The sequence below is a fragment of the Coloeus monedula genome, assembly GCF_965178545.1.
Source record: "Coloeus monedula genome assembly, chromosome: 11".
Taxonomy (NCBI): Eukaryota; Metazoa; Chordata; class Aves; order Passeriformes; family Corvidae; genus Coloeus; species Coloeus monedula.
In genome coordinates this window covers 6734652-6751417 of record NC_138791.1, presented here as the reverse complement: position 1 = coordinate 6751417, position 16766 = coordinate 6734652, and the positions used below count along the sequence as shown (strand labels likewise).

At 38.1% G+C, this 16766-nt stretch overlaps 1 protein-coding gene across 2 annotated transcripts in view; it reads left to right on the top strand.

Annotated features, from left to right (window-relative positions):
• Nucleotides 1–15430, top strand: part of DCP1A (decapping mRNA 1A) — a gene marked incomplete at its 5' end in the record, with an annotated part of 32165 nt that extends 16735 nt beyond the window's left edge. Inside the window, 5 exons of one of the 2 annotated variants that reach the window (XM_082288900.1) lie at nt 2933–3052; nt 6315–7070; nt 7789–7854; nt 9875–10093; nt 11583–15430. In XM_082288900.1, the coding sequence (XP_082145026.1) occupies nt 2933–3052; nt 6315–7070; nt 7789–7854; nt 9875–10093; nt 11583–11663 (1242 nt within the window). In that variant the 3' untranslated portion in view covers nt 11664–15430. The remainder of the gene's footprint in view (nt 1–2932; nt 3053–6314; nt 7071–7788; nt 7855–9874; nt 10094–11582) is intronic. The other variant, XM_082288901.1, reaches the window with a different exon arrangement.
• Between the last annotated feature and the right edge of the window lie 1336 nt (nt 15431–16766).

Below are 16766 nucleotides of genomic sequence, written 5' to 3'. Positions count from 1 at the left end.
CCTGTCTACTGTTTGTCTTTTTAATAAATTAATTCATCTCAGAAGAAAAAGTCTGTTATCCTTTGCCAGTGCTAAATTCACAAGGTTACATAATGAGGAATGTTAGTTCTCTTAGGAAAGAATTACTTTATATAGTCGTGAGGACCAAATTCATACGTGCAGGATGAATATAAAGGTAATGTGTGGGAGATCCAAAAATGGAAACAGAGATTTCTAAACACGCCTCTTCCCCAGTATAATAATACAGGAATGTGCCATAGTAAAGCAATGTGTGAGTATTGCATTGCAGAACCATGGTGTGGCTTCTGTGGCTGTGCTGGTGGGAGAAGAGTGAGCACATTGTACAGTGCTTGATTCCTTCCAGGAGTTGCTTGTTGTGCAGCAGAGTTCCTTTGAGTACTTGGGATCTGAGTCTTTGTGGGATTCTAGATGGTTACAGTACAATGTGGGATGATGAGAAAAGAGTAAGCATGTGGATTAAACCTTGTCACTGTCTGAAGTACATTGAGGTCAGCTCAATGTGACAAACAGTACAGTATCTTTGACCCAGGCTAGAAACTAATTTCTGGAAATCACTCATGTTTTTTCAGTGCTTTAAAATACAGATGATTAAAAAAAGTTACTTCTGAATTGTGTGTGTATCAGTGCTGTTTGGGGAGAGGTGTCTCTGTATGAAGGCCAGCATTGTGCAAGTAGCAGCTTTTGTAAGATTACAGAGGGAAACATCACAACTTGCATGATTCATCTTTCAGTGGGGCATCAATTTAGACAGATTTGAAAAAACTGAAGTCTTTTTGCAAAGAAGGGAAAAAACCCATCCCACAAGAATCCACTGCTGTGGTAGTGCCCTCCTGGGTGTGATGAAGCCTTTTTCCCTCTTTGTCCTTGCAGTACTGGATAATACACATTTCCAACAGATGGCTGTTGGATGGCTTGGGATATTCCAGCTTCTCTTCTAATTTTCAGATCTTTTTCATGTGAGAGTACTGAAAAGCTTTTGCTAGAAACAGTGTTCCTAAACATCATAGCTGAAGCTCTGTAGACAAGTAAAATTCTGATGAACAGGAACTGGTGTGCAGATATTTTAGCGGACAGTCAACATCTGTGCTGCCAATAATACAACAGTGACATAGGCAGGCATGGGATACAGCAAAGCTACTTAAAAACTGGGGGGAGTTGTATCTTCATTTCTTCTTGTTGTGTGTGCGTGTGTTTGTTTCTTGATATTTTTACGACACATGAACCATAAATGAACCTGTTCATGGTGATCCCATCAGAGCCAGCTGTGATTGTGGTTGTGTACAGTTGTCAGAAAAGCAGAAATGAACAATGTTGGTCACGTTTCAAGCAAACTTCTTTGGAGAAGGTTCTGTTGACCACCTCAGCTTTAACAACAAAACCCTGGCACATAAATTTTGGAACTCCTTGTAGCCAATGTGTGCCAATGTTAACTTGATAAAGTAACCAACTTGTTTGGAAGATGGCTTCTTGAGAGACCTTTCCTGTCTTAATTCTTTTTGAATAATTTTATGGTACTTGGTAATTATGCCTGAATTTGTATTTAGGAGCAGAAAGTACTTATCTGCCTGGTACATTCCAGATGGATCATACAGTAATCCTTGTGTGCAGCCCACATGAGATTGGCAGAGTGTCAGCATGAGAAGGGGGCAGAGGGAGTGAAAAAGAGATTTATGAAGGTCTGAGTGATTTAATCTAGGATTCCAAATCAGCTTAATCCTTCAAGTACACACTACATCAAGCCCATATGTGAAAATGAATGAACTCTGAGGTTTTTTTTTTTAATGAAGTGAATGGATGCTTTTTATAGTGTGGTTTTGTGTGTGTATTTCAGTATGAGCAGGGAAACATACTGCAGCTTATCCTCTAGTGAAAGGAAAACTCTGCCTTTCCTGATTTTATAACTAAAAGGCCTCCAGCATTTCAGGCACAAAGAGTTTTGACCTTCAAGTTAGTGGCTAAAAGTCAGAAAGATGGGAGAGTCTGCTTCTCTCCTCTGTCCTTAAATCACAATGTAAAGGCTTGATTTTGTATTTATTGCTTTCAATTAGAAATTGAAAACAAAAGAATAAAGCTCAGATTGCTTTTTAATCTGCTGCTAAAAAGTTTAACCCATATTTTACTGCTTTGGGTAAGATACCAGAGCAATCATCATGTGTTGTGTCAATGGTTGAGCTCTATCATATGCATAACATGTAGTTTATGCATTGAAAGCTGGGTTATTCTACAGTCTGGGTTTTTTCACTGGTGATTTTAATGGTAATATAATATCTATATTTGTGTATTTTTATGTTTATTAAAGATGAAAGTCAACACCATCTGTGAATATACTGTATTATAATGCAACTCCCTTGCCTGGTTTTGTCTTGTTCATAGTAAACCAAATTAACACCTGAAAATAGATGTAGATGGTTGGTTAAATCTGGTGGAAATAAGTCGGTGACAAGCTCTCTTTCCAACGACTTAGAGTGATTTCTGTCTGGATTTCTTTTTCCTAAGCAGTTGTAGTTTGGGTTCCTGATTTAATGAAGTGTAGCAAATTTCTCTGTTAGTGGCCAGTGCAGATATAGGATGTGAAAAGCCCACCTTTTCTTTCATTTCTTCATTTCATTTTCTTTCAACATTATAATTTTCTTTCTTGGTGAAAAAGTATAAAGCTAGTTGTATTTTCTTTTTGTTTTTCTTGTAATAATAAAGAGTAAAAGCTTTATGAGTGCATACCAGATTCTGGATATCTTGGTATGATTTTTAATTCCTAAGATTTCTGAATTCCAGAGTGTCTTACAAAAATCAGTGCTTTGTACATCATCTGTATTTCAGTCCAAGTGCCATGTAAACAGGACTGTATAGTGGGTAAATGTGGACTAAAACCCATATATTTATATTAATTTTTTTTCTTTTTTTCCCCCCTCAGAATCAGATTAGTGACCTAAGTATTATATCGAGTTCTGGAATGCAACAAAATTCAAATCCTCCAAAGCCAGAAAGCACAGAGCCTTCAGAACAGAAGCCTTCATTACAAGTGCAAGAGCAGGTATGTTCCATCCAACCCTAAATAAAGGAGTTTTTCCATTTAGTACTTTGTTTTGGTATCAAAATAGATTTTTTTTCTTGAGATGCCTTCAGTGTTTGCTCCATCTATTATCACTTTAAACAAACTAACGAGTGGGAAGACTTCTAGTATCCTAAATTCTGTCTTTTGACTTAGCATTTTGAAAATAAGAGGCTATGTCCACACTACTGTGAATGTCCATGCTTAAATGGGCCAGCTTGGCTTCTGGAAGAAGTCAGTCCATGGTAATGTGTGGCATGACTTGCAAGAAAAGATGACCATGCCCCTGTGATCACTCAGGAACTCAAGCCCTCGTCTTGTGCCTCAGACATTTACTGAAGGTTGGTCTGTGCTGCCTTCAAAGCCACAGCCGTGGTCCTGCACGAGGGAGCTGTGCCTTCATACAAGACTTTCTAGAGATAGATTTAGAAAAAAAGTAAGTAAATTGTGCAGTAACTGAATTCCCTGTAACTCGGAAGTGTAGTGGGCCTGCTTGCAGTGCCACCCAGTGGGCACAGGACGGGCAGTGCTGGTGCTCCTCGGAAATGCCCCATGGAAAACTCCTCTCCCTGCCATGGTCCACTGATGCAATAAACCACTGTGCCTGAGAAATGAAATCCCCTAGGAAAATGTGGGCGGCCTTGCACTTAGGACTTGCAAACAAAATAGGTAGTTTGGAGGAGTAGTAGGAGTTTCTAGTTTGGGTTAGGGCTGGGTCTGGGCAGCAGGAATCTGGTTTAGGGGTGGGGTAATAACAATTAATGAATTAAAATGAGGAGTGGGGAGTTGCTGGGATTATTTTCTGTCACAGCCCTTCCAGCCCCTCAGCAGCACCTCTGGTTTTGGGTCAGTGGTGGACTGACCCCTGGCAGCCAGCTGTGCTTGCTGCATGCCACATCTGGAGACCTGGCACCAGGGTTACCTGAGGCTGTGCTTTCAAAACACATATTTTCTTTGGGTCGTTCCATGTAGACTCTACAAAATCAGCTGAAATGCTCCTCCTCACAGTGCATGGAATTGCAGAACAGGAATCAATAAAGGAAAAACTGGAAAGATAAGATTCTAACAAATTGCTCTGAAGTAATTACAGGGAAAGTTGATTTATAGAACATGTAAAATGTCATATTTTTAATTCTGTTGAGCTATTTAAAATAATAGCTGCAGAGATACTGGAAAAAATTAATTGGGTAACATAAGTGATAGTTCTGTGAAGCCAGTTAACTGGGTTCAAATATATCTCAAATGTGTTGTTTCTGAGCCACATTTTTAGTAACGTGGACAACTGAGAGACTACTGGAAAAACATTCAATTTCAACTATAAAAACACATTTTTCATCTAATTAAAACAGATGACCAGTGAAATCAAAAAATAGTGTGCATATGCTAAGTACAGTGAGATTGCTAAATTCCCTCCAAAATGTCACACTTGCATGTTGATGAACTTCATCTCATGCTAAAGATACCACACATTTGGGAATAAAAATAAATGTCTTCTCCATGATATTGTGTAGTTAAGTGTCACATCTTGGCAATTCAAAATTAAAATCAGTTGTATCATGAGATGCTTTTGTGCCAGAAATCAGAAAAACTGAAGCAGAACACTGATACTGAAGCATGAATTAGCAGAGCTGGGCCTGTAAAGCTTACCTGAAATCACTTTTGGACAAACCCTCTGAGCAGCAGCAGTAGCACTCTATTCCTATCAAATAAAGGGATCTTGTGGCCTTAAAGCAGCCCCTGCTGCTAAAGGTCTTCATAAACACACACAGTTGATGATATGCTCAAAGTACACCTTAACCAGAGATAGACAAAGTAAAAGAGGTGTTTTATACTTCCAGCTGGAAACTTAACTTGATGTTTGAGACTGTCCAGTCTGATTTGGATCAAAGCATGGTAGAGATTTCACTTTATTACTTTACTATTGTAATGTATTAATAAAGGAAAGCTGCTCAATTAGTAATACTGAAGTGAACAGCTGAGTTAGAAATGATCTGGAAAAGTGATTTTTCCTCTTAATGGAATCTTTATGGTTGAAGGACAGGTCTCTAGAACAGGAAGATCAGTGGAAAAAAGAACAACTTTCTAGGAAAATATTCCTAAGATAATTAATAAGGTTTATAAACCACAGAATGTCCAAGCCCCAAAATGAAAGGGTGCCAGACTTTAACTAGCTAAAATTGAATAACATTAGAGAATGAATAACAGTAGAGATGAGTGACCTGGGCAAAAGACAGTGTGACTTCAAGCTCAAGGTTTTTTGTTGGGCTATTTGTGTGGCACCTGTGCTGCTGTGTCTTGGCTGCTGTTCTCTGTGCTAGGGAAATCAGAGCCAGCAGAGCAATGTCATGGTACAGTAGCTGTCATTGTGAAGTAGCATCTTTGTTTAGACATACCATTAGAATACACTGGAATTGTGCTGCAGGCCATTCAGTCTTCTGAACAGAATGTTGTAATTCAGTCCAGCTGTTTTACATAACTTCTGGTCCTGTGCAACGTCAAAAAAAAAAAAAAAGGAAAATTTTGCGATTACTGGTGTTAATAGCTGTTTCTTTTCTCTTCGGTGAAAAACATTTTTAAATATTTTCAGCAAATATTAAAAGATTATATCCTCAAAACCATATTTTTCATACAATGTCAGTGATGTAGGCTAGATGTGTATTTTTGGGAGAGACTAAAGGACTGGTAGATGTAACTGTGTATATATACACACTTTTCAAGGATATAAATATACATGTGTTTAGGTTTATATGTAATATCTGCACTGTTAATGAAAAGGGCAAGGAAAACTGTCTATGCCTGTATTGCTAGCTCGGTTGTGCAGCTTCTGGTTTCTGTGTTCCTTTCCCATCTTTCAGGCTATTTAATTATTTCCAACTCTGTAAATACTGTTTCATGTGTAAGTTTTTTCCCCCACTTCCCTAAAGTGCCTTGTGCAGTTAGGGCTGATGGATGATGGCAGGTGCCATGTTCCTGACTCAGTCCATAGCCTTCCCCCGTCCTGACTGCTAGTGCACAGACTATCCTGAGATGGATGTAAAGAAAAACCACATAGCCAGGATGTTCCTCTTCATTAAATAAATTTCAAAATTCCTGTGAATAGGGCACCCTTAATATACAAACTGTATTTTATATGTATTTGACCTAGTTGTGTCTCATAGTTTCCTTGAATTTGTAATAGACTGTGTGATCTGCACAGTGCTATGTCTAGTTCTAAACTGAGAACTTCCTTCTCCCTTCTTTTTAGCCATTTCAGTCAAGGCAGAAGCACCTGACTTTGGAGGAACTGTTTGGAACCTCTGTACAAAAGGAACAGCCTGCAGCTCCATATCCCAATCCAGAGAGAATGGAGAAGCTGCAGACAGACACACCTGCCAGAGAGCAGCACAGTTTGCTTTTGCCTTTTTCCTTTGACCAGTCACCAGTAATGCCACAATCCCTGGGGAAATCTGAAAGTCCGAGCGTTAAAACCAGTGCCAACCAGCAGGACTGTTTAACACCTATGAGAATACCTCCAGCTTCAGTTTCCCAGCCTGATATGAAAAATGTTTCAAGCTATTCAGTCCGTTTAAGCCCTGTTCTTAATTCAGCCTCGACAATGGAAGCTGCCCCTGCTCAGATGCTTCCTGGCCTCAAACAAAGCAACAGTATAATGCAAGTTATGCAGCAAGCTGCCAAGCCCATATCCCCACTGGTGAATCAGCCGCCATCTGAAGTGAACCACGCTCCACAGAATCTAATGGCTGGCCAAAGCCAGCTCATAGCACCCTTGACAACAGCCAACACAGGGACTGTCTCAAATGCATCTCATACAAGTGTTGATCTTCTCCAGAAACTCAGGTTGACCCCACAGCATGACCAAACACAACAGCAGTCTCTCGCTAAGACTCCCTTAACACCAAACATCTCTGCCTCAGTTGGGCAACTTGCAACACCAGAAAGCTTCAAAGAATCTCACAGTAAGCCACCAGCCTTGAACAGCAAGATAATCTCTCCCCTTCAGGTATTCTGTGGGCTTTGATATCCGTGAAGCTTTAGAGTACATGTATTTTTCCCTTGAAAAATGTGCTGTTATATATTAGCTGTTTGAAGATAATGAAGGACTTCCACTGTGTGATATTGATTGAATGGCTAGGTTAGAAATCCAATTCCATTAGTTTTGTGTCATTAGCATCAGCTGTCAGTGACAGACCTGTCTGTAGAGCAGGAGGTTTTTCAAACTGGTGCTGTTAATGGGTGAAAACATACTAAAGATTTCATCTGTACTCGTGTCAGAAAAGCACTGCTCAGAGCTGGGGATCTGAGAAGGGACAGAAGGTTACAGGCTGAGCAGTGTGATGAGAGTTGATGTGGTGGAAGTCTAGCCTGTTCCTTATTTGACAGTGTACAGTTAACAATTTCCTTTTTCTGATTATTTTGTTTTGAGTGTTTTTTACTCCTTCAATTTTGACCCAATTCTGGGGGTACCTGTGGGCTGCATAGAGATGTGGCTTTATAGGTTTGCCATAATATTGAAAGCATAAAACTTAAATTCAGATTTTTCCTCTTTTTCCAGCTTCCCATTAATTATATTAGTTTTACAAAATTGATTTAATTGTGTCTAAAATCTGCTGAAATTTGCATTTTTGTGGCTCTCTTAAAAACAGAGAACCACCTCTGGAAATTGAGCTGTGGATGGTAACTTGTAAATTTTGCTTTTTTTTTTTTTTTCTTTAACTCAGACTGTACAACAAAACAAGGAATCAGAAGTATTTCCACAGCCAAAAACTTTGCCTAAAGCAAGTCAAGTAAGTGGATAAGTACCTCTGCTAATTGTTCGTTGGTTTTCTTAGAAAGGGGAAAAAAAACCAGCTGCAGTACACAGTTGATATCTCAAACAGTCACTGCCCACTGACCATACGTAAAGAGTTCTTGTGAAACAGAACTGTACTGGAGGAAGGGGGAGCTCCTGTCAATGTGGTGCTCTTTTATAGTCCCTCTTTTTGTTGGTTCTAATGCAGAAATGAAAACACATTTTTGGATTCAGCCTTGCACTGAGTTTGCACCATTTGAACTGTTGGAGTTTTTTTAATGTTGCAAGCAGGGAGTATTAATGCCATAATACTGCAGTAGGGCTATTAGCCTTGGCCCAACCTTAAGCACCCCAGAGGCTTAAAATGCAATCCTTGCCTTACTGTCTCTGTTCTCCTGAGATACCTTGTATTGTATTAAAAGATACAAAGCAGAAAAAATTGAAGATTAAAGAAAAAAAGAATAACATTTGTTATTGCAAAACTTGTAATAGCAAGTTTTAGCAATCTAAAAACAATTTTAAGTTATTAGAACTGCCTTGGGTAACAGTTTAAAATAATGTCAATTTTAAGTTTCAAGTTGCAGTTACAAAATAACTGGTAACAGTAAAATGTTCAAGAATGTTTTAATTATCTTTTGTTATGTATTCATTTTAGGACACCATCTGTATTTTAATTCTACTTTTCCCTTATGCACCCACTCCTTTTTCAGATCTCTTGCCTCATTCTTGTCAAACTTGCTCTCCATGAAAGCAGTTTTAGTAGCATGCCCAGATCTGATTGTGAAGGCAAAAAAATGACCCTACTTGAAGTAAAATGCTGTTTTAGCTACTGGCCTGCTATAAGATAAGCTCTACAGTCTGTTCATGACCCAGTTAGTAAACAATTACCTAATTAAAAGCATTTTATATGGATTTGGGAATTTCAAGAAACATGTGCATGTTGTATAGTAAACTGTCAGTTTAAACACATTGTCTTCAGCTGAAATCCCACGCTGTGAGTCTTCACAGTTTTGACTACAAGAAAATCAATTTGTTAGTTCTGCTGTTGTTGATGTTATTATACACACATTAACTTCAAATGGCTTCGGAGGGCTTTTTCCTCTGAAGATCCTTGGTTATCCAAGGGGAACTCTTTCTGCTGACATATCAAACATCTTTACATATCACATTTAGTGTTGCTTTTCTTTGGAGTGAGATTGGCTTGTTTCTTTTTTTTTTTCACCATGTTGGTCATCCTGGGAGCCTGAGCAAGACATAGATTATCATCCTGAGTAACGATTGCAGTTATCAGGACATGCCAGAGTTAACTCAAAGCGGATGCTTATTTGTGTCCAGTTGATGCAAATGTAGTAGCCTTATAAATGTGCAATTTATGTTTAAAAGGAAAAGTGGTTAAGGCTGTATGTGGATTTTTGTAATGAAATGGAGACAGAACTGATTGGAATGATGAGGTGGGAAGATGGTCCTCAAAATATTTCCATCCCACATCCCCCCAAGGGAAAACAGAATATTTCAGTGTACTCCAATGTTTTAATTGTTATTCAGCAGTCTCTTTAAGTATGTTGGAGATGCACTTAAAATTTGAAGTAAAGTGTTTGTGGGAGACCATAGAAGTGGGGCTGCAGGAAGCAGGACTGGTCTTTCTGAAAATTCCTAAAAAAATAATAATTTGCAAAACAGCCATAGGCTCCTTTGATTACTTAAGTGAAATTCTCAACTTCCGTTGTATGTGTTATGTTCCAGAAATTCTGGAAGGTAGCAACCACATGAGTAGGAAGGAGTCTGCATACAAGAATGTTCAAGGCTGCTACCTTCTTCAGCTTTGAAAATGAGTACTGTTGATACTAATCTTCATGGGTAGATATTTCTTCATTAAGAGCAACTATTCTTCAACATCTGACTGAATAATTTTGGCTACAATTTATTTCATTTTCTTTATGCTCATCTCTCCAGCCTTTACAGCATCATTCATTCTTACTGAACACAGTGCTTATTAATTTTCTGTTCTTCTACAGGTTGCACCTCCACAGTTTGTTACAGCCACAACGACAGTAACGCCTTCAGTGCTCTTGTCTCCGAGTGTGTTTCAGCAATCAGCTACAAAAGCTACTGAAGTGGAGAATAAAGCCAGTTCTTCTTCGCCTTTAACACTTGGAACAACAGAAATTCAGACTACACCTCCTACTGTTCTCAGCAGGTCCCAGCTTCAAGAAGCACTGATACATCTAATAAAGGTAGTGTCTATACAGAGCTCAGTTTCTGAGGGATGGGGTTCCTTCATAAAGGCAGAAGTGACAAATTCTGTACCCCTATAACTCCTTTTGCCCTGAAAGATTACAAAAGATGTTCTGTTCTGTTGGAAGGGGCAGATTACTCTACACTGTACACAGAGTATGGCACAGCTTGCTCCTTTTGGTTGAGATGTGGAGGACTTAGAAGAACAGAGTACCAGGGATGTGTCCTTTCACATCCATATGAATTTGTAGACAAGTGAGAAGTAACTTGCACTTAGTAGAAGCTGCTATGAGGGGGGAGTTGATTTTGCTGTCTTGTTAGGTGTTCCACTTCCCCAAGGAAAGCTTTCCTGTTTTCCGTTCCCTAGAACCTTTCATCATCTTTACTTTCAGTATATTTCTTTGAGATGGAAATTGCAAAGTTTTAGCTCTGCTATTTTCAGGAACTAAAAAGTTCTGTTGAATTAAATCTGTGATGTTGGGACAAGCTGTGCATTGAGATGATTTTGACCTCTAATGTCATGGTGAAGTTGCCATGAATGACGAACAGTTCTTCCTTAGCTCAGGATTCTCTTGCTCGCTCTGTGCTGGTGTTAGTAGAGCTTATACCCAAAATGCAAGTCTAAAAATAACAGTATCTTCCCAGTGACCAAAAAAGGCATTACCAGATCCCATTATTAGGTTGCCTGATTTATCTGTTCCATTTTACATAACCTTTTCTTCTATTGGTGTGTATGGGTTTTCTAATTAAAGATTTAAACTAATCTTGGAATTGAGCTCACCTGCCAATATTCTTGAGTGGTGATTTTAGAGAGCTGACAAGGATATTTGTCTCCAGTCTTTACAGAGAGAGAGGTGAATGAAGACAAAAATAGGCATATTCTGCAGCATGGGAGTACTCAAACAGCACTCTAAGGAGGATACCAACTGCTTTCAGATCTTGTAAAGAGAGTATGACACCCTCAAGCTAACTGATTAGATACCAGTTTTGTAAACTTGTCATTTGAAGGAATTAGACTCGAGAAATATCTGTAAATATTGTCCATAGATTAAACCAATCCACTTCCCAGTCATGCTTTGACATTAGAATTCTTGTAGAGCACACTGCAATCCCATTCAGGCTGGTCTGCCTGACAAACATCACATCTGACACTCAGGCAGACTTGATTTGGGAAACTGTACATAGGATGGGATTCTTTGTGCCTAAGACTATGGTTTGGACTCTGGAGGGAAGCAAAATGTGGCCAGGCTGACACAGTGACCCCCGTCTGTTTCTTTGAGTATCCAGAGTGCCTGGTGATCCCTTTAGCTCCTGACCAGCTTCATGGGTCACAGCCCATGTGTGTTCCAAAAGCACCTTTTGTGCAGGCACACAGCTCGTTCCCTTATCAGCTGGAAGGAATCCTTATGACAACTTAAGTGGCATTAAATTGAACTCTTCTTGCCTCTTTTTACTAATGTTTCTAACGTGTTTCTGGTTTTCCTGCAGAATGATTCCCGTTTTCTCAGCACTATCCATGAAGTCTACTTGCAAATCCTAACCAAGAGTACAGACAACATCAAGCTATAATTGAAGCTGAATCTACTTAAAATATGTTGATTTTAGAAGCAATTATGCCTCATCTATAAAACTAATATTTTTGTAAAAGAATATTTAGTTTTCAATGTCTTGAATTTGAACCTGTTAGGAAAGATTATTCCTTAAATACTTATGAAAGTAATGTTCTCAGAATGATCTAGGTTTTCACTGTGATCATCACCAGCAAACCTTTTTTTTATTGGGGAGGGGACTTAAGTTGCATCTGAGCTCTCATTAGCATTAAGTGAATGTGCAAATGTTTGCTCTGGCTCTCATTCCTGGCTGTATTCACTGTTCAAGGGTTACAGACTCAAAACTATTTCAACCAGCAAATGCACAGTATAGTACACTACAGCATACCTGAACAAAATTCAGTTGTGGGAACCTAGTTCCAGTTTAAAGGACTAAGGAAAATGAGAAGACAATGCACAAAGCTGGCAGGTGTGGGAAAAGAAAGGGTCTGGAAGCCAGGCCATTGGAGCTAAATCTTTAACAAAAGTCTAAAAAAGTGATTTGCTCAGTACATTAGCAGTCTTTAGGTAATGTGGGTAAATTTATCTTTTCAATACTTCATTAATCTTATTTGTTTCTGCGTTACTGACATAAAACACCCAAGTGAGTAAGGCCATTTTCTCTAAAAAGGCAAAATTTGAAATATGCAAAATCTTCAGTGATTGTATCTCTTTTTTTAAGCAACAAAGTAGTTGCATGTTGAAGTTCTCATTTTAAATTTATAATTAGGAGACCACCACTGGAAGACTCTCTTCCTGTTCAGCAGTGTTTGATAAAATGTAAACATTTTGTTCCCTTTTAGCTTAAGGATGGACCACATCATAGTTGGCTTTCATTCCTCAGTTGTGTTGGAACTGCAGTGTTGAAATTTATGCAGATGGGAAACAAATGCATGCTTTTTTTCTGTTGCCCTCTCCTCAAATTATTAGTGCACACTTCATAGTCTGAAGTTTATCTAATTAAAATGTTACTGCTTTGTATATGTGATTTAGTAAGTCACTATTCACTAAGAATTTAACTGGGTACCTTCCCATTTGAAATCAGAAAATTTTTAATTATACTTTCTTATGCTGCTGTGTTGGTTTACCCATGGGTTGTATTTATTTCTTAAAGGCATGCAAAGGTAACTAATCTGACTTCAGGTCCCAGCCTTCTCCAGCAATAGTAGTTTTAAAGGATGCTTTTTCAGTAGAAAACTGTTGGGTTATTGAGTAAAGAGAGAATCTGTAGTGAGTTATGATGCACTGCTTCATTCTTTTCCCTCAAGCACTATTGAAATATGAAGAAAAATATTGTTTGGCTCCTTACAACATATATGTAAGTATAGATATCCTAAGGATTACTTAATGTTGGCGTAGTCAAAGGTGCATGGCCATTTCATTGGAAACTAGTAATTGAGCTTTAATTGTGACTTGTTCACAAATCACGATGTTTTAGATACAACAGATATTTCCATTTTTATGTATTTGATCTATTTTAGTTTTTTTCCTAGCTTTTTAGTGGAAAATATATTTTGTTTAGCACTGACTGCCTTCTGAAAAGCTCTTTCCAGCCTTTGAGTTCAGTGTTTCCAGTTAAAATGTATAGTATATTGTTAGAAAAATGTGCAAGATTCAGGGAAAGATGCTAGTGTGCATTCATCAAGAAATATATTGGATTGAATGGTAGCATTTGAATTCAGCAATACAAACTCAAACTTGGTAAGGAAGATAGGAGCTTCTTCCATAAATTCTGGAGTTCAATACTGTGTATGCACATAAACAGTGAGACTCAAATTAGATTGAAGGTCTAAACTAATTTTCTGTTGGGGTTTTTAGGCAAAGTTTCACTGAAAGGGACAAACCAGTGAGCAGTTCCTCTGAACAAGAATGGACAGTCTAAGCCAAATAGAGGGTTGCTCTTACCTGGATTTAGCAAAGATGGAGTCCATAACTTCTCACTTCTTGTGGACAGCTTCTGGTTTCTTCAAAGAAAGTTTTGATAAAAGTTTGTAAGAATAGAAATGTTGGAAGTTGATAGTGCACGTCGGTACTGTTTGCTAAATACAGTCATATCCAAAGATCTGTAGAAATGATAGGAAGGAGTTGTATTTTGAGTTCTTCAGCCATATACAAAAGTCATAATACTTTGAATATCCTTGTGAGGGTTCCTGGGCAGCTGGAAGCAAGCAGTTGGCAGACCCTTACTTCACTTTGGTTTTGTAGTGTCCTGGTAGCAACAGGTTGTTGGTTTACTTCCCTGCCCAAACTTTCTGAATGAATTGACAGAGAACCAGAGTTGAAATCGTAGTGTCCACAGCAAACTTCACACCTTGAACAAGTGCATGTGTTTGTTCCAACCTCTGTGTGTGGCCAGCAGACTCGGGAACCCCCCCACTGCAGAGGTGTGACAAGTGCCAGGGGAGTGGCTTTAATAAATCAACTCCCTTAATTAAAAGCTCATTGTAAAACACAAGCTCAATTACAGTGTAAAATTTGGTGTGGTTTTTTTTTTTAATGTGGTCTGTGAATTTAAAAACTTTTTTTCCCTAATTTTTAAAATTTTTTATATAAGTTTGAAATTACCAGCTTGTTGAAGTGCTTGATTTCGTGTTATCTGCATGTAGGGATAACCAGTGTGTAGCAAGTTACTTTGAGGCATCACAGGAAATGATTGTGACCATTTTCAAGTGATTTTTGTTTTAAACTACTGGCTTAATGGGGATTTTATATATTCTTTCTGGGAATCAAAAGCTGATTATTTCAGACTACACTCCCCAAATTAATTCTTACCTAAGCCTGTTTTTTGTGGCTCACACTAAAGTTACTTTAGGTTTGAGTTTGGAATTTTACTTTTTCCCTAATCAAATACAGTTTTAAAACCTACAGCTGCTGAATTGTTCAAGAAAATCAAAATTCTCAGTTTTGTAGTTAGACTTTCTCTGTTGTTACTGAACAATGCAAAGTTTATATGAAAGGTGCCTAATAGCTATTAACTTTAGAAGCAGAATATCTTTCCAAATTAAACAAGATTTGCAGAATGAGTGATAAAAAAAATTCAAGTGATTCATCCTGATTTAATATAAAATGTGTAATTCTGTGTATAAATACTCAATATTTAAACATTCGCTGATGGATGTATCATTTTTGCTTGCATTTCTAATTGCTTCGTTTTGGTTTATTTCTGAAACCCATTATGCCACATGTAGTCACTGATAGAATTTCTGAAATGTTTTGGAAAGCAAACATTTATTTGGGACTTCTTGGTTTTTAAAAGTATTCTAAGCAAATCAGCCACCTTTTTGCCAGGTATTTGGGTTGCTTTGTACAGCATATCTTAACAAGAGGAATGTGTGCAATATGTATCACCTCATTTTTGTCTGGCAATATTATGAAAATGTTAAGATGCAATATCTTCCTTTCACTTCAAGTTGGAAAAACTGCAGTATCTCTGATTTGGTGGTGTATTTATTTTTATCGATTCAGTGTATGGGCATATGGTTAGTTAGGGTTTTTTATGTACCTTATGTGCTTTTAGTAATTTCTGAGTTTTATCACTTCTGCATATGCACCAGTTGTAGCCATTTGCATGTTCTTTCAATATGAAGACCATGGGGAAGGGGGGGCTTCAGGAAAGATTTCTGGAAACCGGAGTAATTGTAAGTCAATAAATGTAGATACTGCATCATTAACGTTTTTGGTATGGTGTGGGTTTTATAGCACCTATGTATGTTTGCAGTTATTAAGTTATTGCATAAATGTTTAAGAATGAGCATTTTTTCATCCAAAATTTTGTATGTTTGCAAATATATTTTTGTAATAAAACTTCAAAACAAATGTTTCAGCACCTCCTAAAACCTTGTGATGTTTCCTTTTTATTCCTAGAGTTCTATTAGCCTACTGGAAGGTTCAGGTTTTATTTAGGGTTAATATTTTCCAGAGAAGAAACTCAAATTCCTTACTCCATTCTGGGGCTAGAACCAAAATTGCATTTGTCCCCTAAGAAAATGCAACCTGACTGCTTGAAGGGCAGTGGGGAACAGCCTCTGCAAGGTCTGCTGCTGTCAGCAGCCTTGTATTTTGAATTTGATAAACAGATACATTTCCTCTCACATTAAGAAATGCAGCTGCAATTTCACTGGCTTGTAAGTACAGCTCTAACTGTGTTTAGTGCCTTTCTGTATCACTTTTTTATGGTATCCCCTTTCATCCATCTCGACATGGCATTTGATTCTCAGTCTGGTGTTGGTCTTTGATCCAAGACATTGGAAATTGCAGTTGTCCTCCTACCATACCTGATTGATATCATGCAACTGATTGATCCAAATTTCACACAGTAAAATAGGGAAGCTGATGAGGATGAAAAACATAGAAATTCATCTTGAAATTAAACAAAACCTTATGCCTAAATCCCTTAATCTTAGCAAGATGCTTATTCCCATTCTAACTACCCATAGGAGCTGGTGTTTGCAGGGCAGATGAAATGTCCGGGGAGGCCCCTGGAGAATGGCGTTTGTTGCTGTAATGGTTCATGTTGGACTGAGTCCTGTACTATGTCCAGAAGCAGATTCTTCTAATAGAAGACTGCCATACAAAACAGGTACAGAAGTCATGGATTTACCGTAAGGTAATTGAAAAAAAAAGAAGTGAAAACAGCTTAGAATCAAATTTTAAATTGTGGAATCTAGATCTAAATTCTGTGTTAGGTGTGTTGCCTGTTTGGTCAATATCAAGAATATTTTTTTCATTCTCAGTGCCATTAATCTGTTTGTCTTCTCTGGATCCAGGTATTCCTCGTCACTAATTCACATGAAGTGCTCCCCTTTGGTTTGGGAATAAGGTAATTCTTCTGAGTTTCTCTGTGTAGCTCCAGCTAAACCAGGCACTGTACAAAAAGTTTATGCAAACCAAAGTCTTTTTGGCCTTTTCTCTCTTGATTGTTTGTGCTCTACAGTCATGTTTTTGGAAAGTGCATGAGAACAGGGATTGAATGTATGCTACGATGGTGATATGTGCTGAATAGGATCAGGCAATAGGCATTAGGCTTCTTAAAGCTCATCCTCTAAAATTCAGATTTTATTTGCAGGCTTGCAGAATGAAATAT